At 34.9% G+C, this 13,074-nt stretch overlaps 1 protein-coding gene across 4 annotated transcripts in view; it reads left to right on the forward strand.

The window, feature by feature from the left end:
• The window catches only part of retm (real-time), a 469,145-nt gene that overhangs the window by 327,302 nt on the left and 128,769 nt on the right, over nucleotides 1-13,074 (forward strand). For all 4 annotated transcript variants that reach the window (XM_090404393.1, XM_090404395.1, XM_090404396.1 and 1 more), the window contains one exon: nucleotides 7,072-7,378. In XM_090404393.1, coding sequence (XP_090260519.1) covers nucleotides 7,072-7,378 — 307 coding nt within the window. The remainder of the gene's footprint in view (nucleotides 1-7,071; nucleotides 7,379-13,074) is intronic.

A 13,074-nucleotide genomic window follows, 5' to 3' on the forward strand; every position in this document is an offset into this window, starting at 1 on the left:
TTCTAATTCTTTATCAGTAAGTTTTCTTTTACTGGTCATGGCGAAACTGAAGGTTTTTAGAGACTAGACGCAATAAACACAGTCGTCAGCACATGTAATATATAGGTGGGGTGATACGAGGTTTCTCGTAGTGACCTTGAAGACATGGGTGATACGAGATTACTTGTAGTTGGCTTGTGAAACAAAATTCTGTCTGATAAGCGGCTACAAGATTACTCATAGTGACCTTGAAGACGCGAAAGCGCTTGGCGTGCGGGAACAAACTATGCCCAAGAAGCGTGGCAGCGAGCATGTTAAATATCTCAACTATATCCTCTGCAGCAGTTGTTCTTATACCATTATCTCCAATAATTGTCATCCTTCAATAATCATTTTTTTTAGATGCAAAAAAACTTTCCAGCTTTTTGAATCCATTCTCTCCAGCAGCAAGATCTGGGTCTATATTGGTGGAAAAAAGAGCAGGCCCAGATTCCTCCACAATGGTCTCCCACAGGTCTCTGTTTTAGCTCCCTCTAACATCTACATGTCCAGCATACCACATACTAGCTCAAGCAAATACATTTATGCCAATGACCTAGTGATCCTTCACTCATTTACCTCTTTTGCCAACCTGGAAACAACCTTGAACACAGACTTAAACATCCTTGAAGAGTACTTCAAGCAGTCATACCTGAAGCCAAATCCAACAAAAACTGTGTCCACAGCATTCTACCTAAACAATGCAGAGGCAAATAGGCACCTCAAACCTCTCTTTCTGTGGCAAGATGGTAGAACATGAGGTCCAACAATCTCCCAACAAATGGCTTCCTGGTTGAAGATCCCTGTGCTCCACAGCCTGGTTTTTGCTTTTCCTAGGAAGATTTGGTCATCTGTCAACAGCATTAGAACTAAACTGGACAAAACTTGAAAAAGAATGTCTCGACTCGAAATTCCGAAATTAGTATGTCATGCAATTTCTTACCTTTTAGTGCTTTAGGTTATAGCTGTTTTCTTTATATCCTACGTACGTTCAGTTCCTCTGGTAAAGGAATATCCATTTCAAAATCGGCGGGCGCCATTATTCCAGTAGCGCAAAGCTAGCCTTCTCTACAAATCGGTGCGTCACTGTGACACCTGCCTGATGTAACATCCACTTCATCCCCCTTCCGGTGATGTCACTTACGTTTGCGAACGAGGACGAGGCGCCTGCTAACGCATCACGACGTGCACAGCGGTCTCCCATAGACATCAATGTTAAAAAAAAGACCATTGAAAAGGAAAGAGTTCCTGATAAAAAATGGATTGATTCAAAAACTAAGGATTATCCGTATTTCCAGTTGGTTGCACTGTGACATTCCGCAGGTAAGGGATTATGTGTCATGCATTTTTGAAATTTTCCAAACGAGACATTGCACGTCAAGTCATACCAACTGAGCAGATGTGGCTACCTACTACACAAATGGATACTGTCAGACCACTCTTATTGTGATTGTTCCTCCATAGCTCAGATGATCACTCATATTGTGAACAACTGCCCAAGGTACCAATTTCCTGGTAACCTCCAAGACATCCTCAGCATGACAGATGAGTCCCTGGATTGACTTTCTGGACTAGACATTAACCTATAACTGCAGTGTTTTCTTGGTGCATAAGAATAAATTAAAAAAAAAAAAACATTATTATTTTTTTTTTTTGCTGGCTACATATTGAAAGAACTCTCAAGAATTCTTTTCAGCTAATTGAATGATGTTCATATTTCACTTTTGCTACCCATACCAACCAAGCCCTCCTTGTCTGTTCTTTGTAATCCTCATGGAAATGATTATTACCACTTCTCTTATGCTGCCTTCATAATGCCTTTTTTCCTCTGTATTGCATGCTTAATCTCTTCGTTAATCAATTTCATACCTACCCTATTAACCTTCAGGCCCTTTTAATACATTGCTTCTACTAGACAGTTCTTGAATATCACCCAAACTGCATTGGTATCCTTTCCATCCACTTCATGTTCATTCCATACTACACCTGCATGCTGTCTCCTGAGCTTCTCATAATCACCAGCCTTGTAGTTCCACATATACTCTTTCCTCAGAGGTCCTCGCACTGCTGGCAATCACCCAGGTAATCACTTCATAATTTATCTGCATAATCCAACGAATACATATAGCACACCTAGCATTTCATGAAACAACTGAAATCAAAATTAAATTTCTGCAACAGCCATCTTTCCTTCGCCTGTTACTGTACTAAGCTGTAAGTTTAAAGATTTTGTAAACAAACCTAAACTAGAAAAAACTCGCACACTAGAAACACTGCAAGTGCACAACTTTTACAGCAACTCTTACTCATAAACACACACATATTTACAATTAATTATTCCCAAAAACTTTTCTGAAACAGGAGCCTTCTTTACACAAACCTTCCAGTGAAATGCCGACTGTCTAACCTTTTATGAAATATTATGCAATTTTTGCAAAATTCTCCATTTATTATTTTAAGAATATTTTTACAAATATAAATTGTTTATACTTGATGTTTTTTAAATTTATTTTTTGATATTGAACATGAAATTCACCATATGTTCTGCTCTGATGGCATGTTGATTGTTATGTGATGCCATTTTGCTATGCATAATTAACGGCTTTTTGCATTATTTGTGACCAGCTGTTTGGAAGAAATAATAATGTATTCACCAATTTAAAAAGATGCCTGAAAGGTACTACTTTCATTTCTAGCTGTATTTTTTAAAGATATTACAATATAGACTTATATTAGGGGTGACTGGAACAAAAAAGACCAAAACTGGTGAGATCTTTCTGAGCAATAAATACAAAATATTATATTCAGGCAATAGCAATCAAGGAAAAGAAAAAGTAGCCATAGTATTCAACACTAAATACGAGGCTAATCTTCTTGAATGGCAGGCAGTCTTAAGAAGAGTGATGTGGGCAAATATGAGAATGGGGAACTGGACAATGAGACTTATTTGTGCCTATGGTCCCACAGAAGGTTCTACTAAGGTAGAAGTGGAGGAATTTTTTGAGGCTTTAGAAAAAGCAACTGACACAATGAAAAAGGAAAAGTTGGTCCTTGTTGGGGATCTAAATAGCAGAGTAGGAAATGATTGTCAGACATACAAAAATATTTTGTAAAAATTTGGAGAAAAGAGCAAAGCTAATAATAATGGCAGATACTTGTTGGATTTCTGCTCAGGACACGGACTGGTTATTACTAACACCATGTTCCAGCATAAAAATGTGCACAAATTCACATGGAAAGAAGAGGCAAGGAATAAGAAAAGTCTCATTGACTGTATTATTATTGATAATGATGTTTTCTCTCTGGTGCAGGACACTAGAGTGTACAGAGGATTTGAAATTGGAAGTGATCACCATTTAGTCATAAGCGAACTGTAGACTAAAATATGCAAACATTATTCATGAAAAAGTGAAAGAGTTTGAGAACAGGAATCAAACCTTGGAGATTCAGTGGCAAGCTCTGAAGAAAACATTGATTGATTCTGCCAGAGAGGCATGTGGTGAGGTTGTCTGCAAGGATAAAAAAATCAGAACTCCCTGGTGGACACAGGAAGTTAAAGAGGCAGTGAAGGAAAAGAAGAAAGCATATCAAAAGTTCCTGGCAAATAAGTCAACACAGCTCTTAGAGAATACAGAGATAAATGTAAGAAAGCTAAACACTATGTAAAACTAGCTAAACAGAAGTCATGGGAAGACTTGGGTAAGAACATAAAAAATAAATATCGAGAAGGTGTCAAGATATTCTGGAGGTTGTTGAAGAAACTCAGAAATGGAGGAAAGAGTGCTGTAAAAGTTAGAGATGATAAAGGTGACCTGAAAATGGGAGAAAAAGATATCCTTGAAGTATAGAGTAATTACCTCGAAAAATTGCTGAATGAAACTAGCAGTGATGACAGCACAGTGATAAAAAACACGGATCAGGCATGCAATCAGGAATATCCATGCTTGAAGTAGAAAAAGCCATCAAAAGTCTGAAATGTGGAAAGGCAACTGGAGCAGATGATATTAGACTGGAAATGCTCAAGTATGAAGGTATAAAAGTTTTACAGTGGCTACACTGAATAGTTCAGAGAGCCTGGACAGAAGGACGAATTCCAGATGATTGGAGTAAAGCTCTCATAGTACCCATATATAAAATGGGAAATAAAACCGATTGTGAGAATTACAGAGGTATTTCTCTATTGAGTGTTCCTTGTAAGATTTATGCTAGTATACTTGGGAAACGGTTGAGAAGGATCGTGGAAGAGAAGCTTGGTGAAGAACAAGCTGGATTCGGGCCAAATAGAGGCTGCCAGGATCAGATTTTCACTTTACGGCAGTTAGTTGAGAAATCATGGGAATATAACAAAGATCTGTATTTCAGTTTTGTAGATCTGGAAAAAGCATATGACAAGGTGCCAAGAGAGAAGCTATTCAAAATGTTACAGTTGTATGGTGTCAGTGGATCATTATATCAAGCAATACTTAGTCTTTATTTGAGTTGTAAATCAGCAGTTAGAATTGAAGGAACTACAGGGAGATTGTTTAATGTTAAATCTGGTGTGAGACAAGGATGTTTATTATCACCTCTGTTATACATTATCTATATGGATTACATTATGAAGGAAAGTGGTATTAAGCCTGATATCAAAATTGGAGATGTTAATGTCAGCTCCTTGCTTTATGCGTGTGATGTTATACTTCTAAATAAATCTGCTACAAGTCTGCATGATTCCCTGACTAAATTGAATAACTGTTGTGATAGATATGGTATGAAGGTCAGCAATAACAAGACAAAGATAATGAAAATAGGCAGAAGCATTGAAAATATCAGCTGCATTGTGAATAGAGAACCTATAGAACAAGTAAAACATTTCGACTACTTAGGCACGATTTTTACTGAAGATGGTAAATTAAATATGGAAATAGACAACAGAATCAACAAAACTGGTATAGTAGGAAGTCAACTGAATAAACTTATATGGAATAAGAGAGAAATTAGTCAAAACACTAAATTAGCTGTATACAAGACAGTGTTCAAGCCAATTTTAACTTATGGATCTGAGAGCTGGGTCAGAAGTAAAACACTTGACCAAAGACTAGAGACTGCATATATGAGAGTCCTGAGAAAGATTAGGGGCTTGAACAGATGGTATCAATGGCAATATTATATTAAAAACGAGGATATTAGGAAAGAACTTGACATCATCAGCATCCAGAAATGCATTAGCATAACTAATCTCAGGTGGTATGGTCACTTAAACAGAATGGGCAAGGAAAGATTAGCCAAACAAGTGTTCTCTGCCAGGTTGGCAGGAAAAAGACCCAGAGGAAGACCAAGATATGGGTAGATTGATACGGTAAAAAGTGCCTTAGAAGATAGATATATAAATATAAGATCTGACAATGTTGTAGCTTTGACTGGTAACAGATTGATTTGGCAGAAAAGTTTAGGTAGGAAGTTAGTAATGATGTAAATTTTTTATGTAGTACTATCATATCCTGTACACCCCTTGAGGGTGAATGTCAGGAATTTGATGATGATGATGATGATTACTATGTTAACTAAAATAAACTGAAGTGAACTAAGATAAACTAACTTATCTTAGTTAATGTAATGGTCTACATTGCAATTTCTTTAAAAAAAATATAGTTATGTATTAGCCTTACACCAGACTTTCATTTCTACTTGCTATAGTGTTATAAGTAAGCAATTAAAAATGAAAGTGGTATACGAAGATGGTTTGATGGTAAATAATGTGGGAGACAAGGGTGCATTCATTTCCACTGTTATTCATCATCTATATTCATTAGTGCATTAAACCTGATATCAGAATTACATGTTAATCCCACCTCTTAAACGTTTGTCTTGAATCACTTTTATCAAAAAAATCACATTTCTCTTCTGCCATTATAAATAGATGTTGAAAACCTTCATTGTCATAAAATTTCACACATATATAAAAACTTAAGTCCACATATATAACTGCATTAGTGCATTTATGAATTCTGATTGACTCTAAAGCATTGCCAGATTGACAGAGCTGTGATGCCATATGACACAGGAAGGAGCAACTCAGAAAACAGGCAAAACACATTTAAGTTAGAATCAGTATAAAGAAATATTTTTGGGAAATGAATACTTCTTTTTCAAGTTTAATATCCATTATTAATCAGATGCTGCATATTTCAGCATTGGGTAAGAAATAAGCTAATTACTGATGTCCATTCTATATGTGTTTTAAGCTGCCATTTTGTGATTAATATACCTTGCAGTAAGATTGAGCACTCTAAAAATAAAATGCATGTATATCCTATCATGTCATTTGTTGTATTCTGAAGTCCAATAGTTTAAATAGTGTAACCATTCTTTTTACCCAACTTATCCATAACATTATAAAATATGAGCAACTTGCTCAGACATTGCCTCCCTTTAGTAAATGCATGCCATTTGTTGTAAAGTGTAGTTTATTGTAGCCTGATTTCTGTGTGCGAGTTTTTACTGACTTCTCTAAAACTTTTGCTAATATTCTAGATATATATAGTACTGGGGGGCTCTGTCCCCCCCCTAGTACTATATGTTATTCTGTTAACAACCCTTTATCATTGTACATGCTTCAATCATATCTCCTATTCACAATGTTCTACAATGCATTTCCTCCATCTTGCCCACCATTCCATATGCATGAAACCAATATATCCCCGTTTTCTCTTGAAAACAAAGTGACTAAAACTATGCAGTTATTCATATATATCTTGATGTAAGCCTTTTACAAGGACACCATAATCCCCCTATGCATAATTGTTCTCTCCACTGTTGCAATACCTGCAGTTTCTTTTCTTTTTTTTTAGCAATGTGTCCCCTAATTTTTAGGTTCATGTTCATTATCATGGACTTAAGTTTTTATGAGCTAAATATGGATTTAAAAATTCTTCCGTCTTCTCTTTTTGGTTGCCATTCATGTGAAATATGTAATGTAAAATTAGGAAAAAATGCTCTACAGCTAATAATTTTTATGATTTTTATTAATTGTACATGTAATATACTTTACTAAATTATAATTTTTTATTAAAGTTCTTGGACCTGCATTTTAGACTTGGAAGGGCTAAATATGCGGCACCTTTGGAGACCTGGAGTAAAAGCTTCTTTGCACATCATAGAAATAGTGGAAGCAAACTATCCAGAAACAATGGGTCGTGTTCTGATTATACGTGCTCCAAGAGTATTTCCTATCCTTTGGACGTTAGTCAGCACTTTTATCAATGAAAACACGCGTTCAAAATTTGTGTTTTATGGAGGAAATAACTACCAGGGACCAGGAGGTTTGTTAGAATTTGTGGATAAAGCATACATTCCTGATTTCCTTGGTGGACAATGTCAGGTATGATGGCAAAGATAACTTTGTACTATAATTGTTTTTAATATTTGGTAATAATCACTGGAATAGATTTTGAGAATGCTTACTGTTTTAAAATTAAAAAAAAAATAAACTTCCAGAGTCTTCTGATTTAATTTTTGATATTTAGTTTATCATTTGATGGTATGCAAGTGTCCCTTTCTTTCTTCTTTATAATAATAATAATCATTTGGAATGACATTTTGATGATATTGCCAAGAACATTTTTTATTTTATAATTTTAAGAAATTTTAATTGATGCGGTGAATTAATAGCAAACTCGCAGGATTTCAAGAATAGTTAGTTATAGTGAATTTCCTTTAGAATAGCATATGCATGATTTCAATAATTGTAAGTTTATAATGACTGTATTTAATTATTTATTTTTGCCTTTGTAATTTATAAAGTAGCAGTTGTCAGTATAATTGCAAATAAATATTAGACTTCTAATGGAACATGTTACATTAAATTTAACTTGATATATGTTTCTAAATATGAAGTGCTTGTGTAACATGGTTTTAATTACTTTAAAAAAAAAATGTATTGTAAAATTTTTTTCACTCCACGAAATGGATAATATTTTTCATTTTGGGTATCTCATTGCAATTTAAGAACTGCTATTATGAATGGCATGTAGAAATAATTTCTGTTCATTTATTATGCATATTTATACATTTGGGTATAAATGTTGCTTATAATTAATTATTCACTGCATAACAAGACAGGGTTGAAGAAAAAATAATAGTGTTTCCTTTTCTTCCATTTTATGGAGGTTAGTGCCTTTATTAAATAGAACTAGACTTCGTGAAATTCGAAATGAGCATATGTGAAGTGTGTATATTTTAATTAGCCTTAAAAATTATTTTTATGTGAATTTAGTTAATTTTTGATTTAGGATCATAATTTTTGTCAAATATTTGTTTAAAGATTCTGATCCAATAGAAATTTTGTTTAATCTAAATTAACAGAACTGAGACATGCCTTTCAACAGTTTTCATGTGTATTTGTCCTCCAAGAAAAATGTCCTGCTTTTCTTTGTCACCAGTATTGTTAAGTCTGTAAAATAACCTCTTTCATTGAATTTTTGAAAATATGTATATTTCCAGTTAGAGCTCATTCTAGTTTTTCATTCTGATAAAGCAGAATGATACTTAAAAGTGTCTTTTTCTTCTTTTCCATACCTACATAACATTCATATTAAACTGAAGTTTTACTCTAACACAGTAGTTTCCATAATTTTTGAAAATGTACATAACATTTACCTTCAGCCCCCCCCCCCCCCTTCTTTTCAATGTTTTGCTCCCACACTGTTATCTTTTTCATACATTTCTTGAACTTCCAAATTCACTCAGATATTTCAGCATTAGCACTGAAAACAGAAACACTGCTTTGTAGTAGATGCAGCAAAAGTTATGATCATTATTGGAATTATCAGAAAAGTTTATACTTTCAGCACTACTTCACACTTATATAACATGAGAAAGTTAAAAACTTAAACAGAGCACTTTCATTCTCAAGAATATTCTCTCGTATAATAGTGGCATAATCTCATCTATCAGGTTTTGTTCCATGTTTATACCAGTTCAGAAATGCTGCATCCCTGGAGCTACTTCGTTTTGCTCTGAATTAAAATTGATATTTACAGTATATCCCACACAACAAGGGTATAAATGATCAGATCTGTCTTATTTTTGCACCAACTAATATGTCTGAATGCTTTTAAACAATTCCAGTAACCTAAATAATAACAAAAACTGGGGCTGCCTTCCTTTTGCTCCAATGTCTTCAATTAAGAATTCAACCAAGAAAATGCTGATTGGTTGCTTGACATACTTACAACATAATATATTTTAGAACAAAATCTAAAATTTTCAATTCCTAAAAGTATATCCAAGTGTACTTCTTACATTTTCATAGAATAGTTTAATTTATTCATGCACTTGCAAATGTACAGCAAGGTAGCTTACACTGATACTTGATTGTTAACATTACTCTCTTAAAATGTTCATAGAGATTACTTGATGTTTGTAGAATCTCATTGATATTTGATATTTCTTCAACTACATTACAAGCTTCTTTATGTGGTACATGAATTTCATCTCCTGCTATGAGAATACTGCACTGCTTAATGGAAGCCTGAAGTTAATTGAAAAAGTTCTCTGTTTAGTCTCTAGAGCAGAGTATCCTTAACACACTCCCATGCTACTAATGGGAAGATTTATAAACTGTTTTAACTTAGTCTAATTTTTTACCACGGTGTTAATGATGGTAAGAAAACTTGTAAACCTATTACATTAGATACTAAGTTTAAAATTATTAAATTTAATGAAGATGGTGTATCAATCACTGAGGTAGGCAGCAGGCCAGTCACTTACCTCACATTACTCTTGCTGTTTTTATCAAAGTCCTCAATGAAGTGAAAAGTGCTGCACTGGATAATGCTACAGTTATCTGTAACTCGGATGTAATGTAATTATTTGTTAACTACAGTTACCTGTTTCTTACTTTTTTCATTTGCAAAAATTATTCTAAATTTTTCATTTTCATTTTCATAACTGATGTAAGTAAATGCTTTTTTTATGTAAATAAATGCTACATCAGTTACACACACATATGAATGATTAGAAAATGTTATTAATTCTATTGTGCAACTACATGTAAGAAAAAAAAGGAGTAAGATTTGCAATATGACAAATTCACTATACAACAGTTGCCTTGAACCTTACATCATATGACTGGGCTACACCGGTACTACGATATTCTTCCCACTATTTAAATTAAGGGGATATAAAATCCCACATTGTTTTAAAACCGAATAAGAAACTTGGAGATTGGAATCAGAGAGTTTCACGCCGAATATAGTAAACTATAAAAATATCGGCGAATACTAGCGTGAGCTAATGCAAGTAGTCCTAGTACGTAGTACAATACCGTGCAACTCGTTGCAAAGGTGAGTAAAGTTCTGATCGCTATTCTTTGGTATTTTGCATAATGTAAAAACACACTTCCTAGGAAATGTATGCTGTTATTACATTACGGTAGGAGGTCACTACCCAGACCGGTTTCAGCCTTTTTTGAGGCTTCATCAGTGAGTAGTTACTCACCTTTGCAACGAGTTGCCCGGTATTGTACTACGTACTAGGACTACTTGCATTAGCTCACACTAGTATTCACCAATATTTTTATAGTTTACTATATTCGGCATGAAACTCTCTGATTCCAATCTCTGAGTTTCTTATTCGGTTTAAAAACAATGTGGGATTTAATATCCCCTTAATTTAAATAGTGTTTATATCGCCGAAATGAAGCGTGTTGGCTCTTTATATTTAAGCAAAATTCTTCCCACTTTTCACTCTACTTCTCCTGTGTCTTCTTTTGTTAATATCCTATCTTCCAGGTCTCCATCGCTGGGATCCAAAATTCCACCACTGTTCCCTCCATGTGAAGCACCTGTTTGTGGTGGCGGAGACCTCCCAGTGCTGGTACTAGCCATCATCATCATCATCAAATTCCTGCCATGTACCCTCAAGGGGTGTACAGGATATGACAGTACTACATGAAAAAATTACATCATTACTAACTTCCTATCTACAATTTTCCTCCAAATCAGTCTGTTACTTGTCAAGACTCCAACATTATCAGATCTTATATTTCTATCGTCTAAGGCACTTTGTACCGTATCAATCCACCTATATCTTGGTCTTCCTCTGGGTCGTTTTCCTGCCAACCTGGCAGAGAACACTTGTTTTGCTAATCTTTCCTCTCCCATTCTATTTAAGTGACCACACCATCTGAGATTAGCTCTGCTAACACATTCCTGGATGCTGACAATGTCAAGTTCTTTCCTAATATCCTCATTTTTAATATGATATTGCCATTGATGCCATCTGTTCACGCCTCTAATCTTTCTCAGGACTCTCATATCTGCGGTCTCTAGTCTTTGGTCAAGTGTTTTACTTCTGACCCAGCTCTCAGATCCATAAGTTAAAATTGGTTTGAACACAGTCTTGTATACAGCTAATTTAGTGTTCCGACTAATTTCTTTCTTATTCCATATGAATTTATTCAGTTGACTTCCCACGATACCAGCTTTGCTGATTCTGTTGTCTATTTCTATATTTAGTTTACCATCTTCAGTAAAAATTGTGCCTAAATAGCTGAAATGTTTTACTTGTTCCACAGGTTCTCCATTCACAACACAGTTGAATTTTTCAATGATTCTGCCTATTTTCATTGTCTTTGTCTTTTTATTGCTGACCTTCATACCATATCTATTACAACAGCTATTCAATTTAGTCAGAGAATCTTGCAGACTTGTAGCGGATTTATTTAGAAGTATAACATCATCCGCATAAAGCAAAGAGCTGACATTAGCATCTCCAATTTTGATATCAGGTTTAATACCACATTCCTTCATAATGTGATCCATATAGATAATGAATAACAGAGGGGATAATGTACATCCTTGTCTCACACCAGATTTAACATTAAACCATCTTCCTGTACTTCCTTCAATTCTAACTGCTGACTCACAACTCAAATAAAGACTAAGTATTGCTTGATATAATGCCCCATTGACACCATATAACTGCAGCGTATTGAATAGCTTCTCTCTTGGCATCTTGTCATATGCCTTTTCCAAATCGACAAAACTTAAATACAGATCTTTGTTATATTCCCATGCTTTCTCGACTATTTGTCGTAAAGTGAAGATCTGATCCTGACAGCCTCTATTTGGCCTGAATCCAGCTTGTGCTTCACCAAGCTTTTCTTCCACAATTCTTCTCAACCGTTTCTCAAGTATACTTGCATAGATCTTGCCAGGAACACACAGTAGGGAAATACCTCTGTAATTCTCACATTCAGTTTTATTTCCCTTTTTATATATGGGTACTATGAGAGCTCTACTCCAATCATCGGGAATTCGTCCCTCTGTCCAGGCTTTCTGAACTATGCAGTGCAGCCACTGTAAGACTCTTATACCACCATACTTCAGCATTTCTGGTCGAATATCATCTACTCCTGCTGCCTTTCCACATTTCAAGCCTTTGATGGCTTTTTCTACTTCAAGTATGGATATGTATTCCTGACTGCATGCCTGGTCAGTGTTTTTTATCACTGTGCTGTCATCACTGCTTGTTTCATTTAGCAGTTTTTCAAAGTAATTACTCCATACTTCAAGGATATCTTTTTCTCCTGTTTTCATTTCACCTTTATCATCTCTAATTCCTTTTACAGCACTCTTTCCTCCATTCCTAAGCTTCTTCAACAACCTCCAGAATATTTTGCCACCTTCTTGATATTTATTTTCTATATTCTTGCCAAAGTGCTCCCATGACTTTTGTTTAGCTAGTTTTACACACTGTTTAGCTTTCTTACATTTGTCTCTGTATTCTGTAAGAGTAAAAGCTGACTTATTTGCCAGGAACTTTTGATATGCTTTCTTCTTTTCCTTCACTGCCTCTTTAACTTCCTGTGTCCACCAGGGAGTTCTGATTTTTTTTATCTTTGCACACAACCTCACCACATGCCTCTCTGGCAGAATCAATCAATGTTTCCTTCAGAGTTTGCCACTGAATCTCCAAGGTTTGATTCCCGTTCTCAAACTCTTTCATTTTCTTTTCAATAATATTTCTGTATTTTAGTCTACAGTTTACATCTGAGAGCTGCTCAACTTTTAT

The sequence above is a fragment of the Typopeltis vanoorti genome, chromosome 14 (assembly GCF_054136105.1).
Source record: "Typopeltis vanoorti isolate ZY-2024b chromosome 14, IOZ_Tvanoo_1.0, whole genome shotgun sequence".
NCBI classification, from domain to species: Eukaryota; Metazoa; Arthropoda; class Arachnida; order Uropygi; family Thelyphonidae; genus Typopeltis; species Typopeltis vanoorti.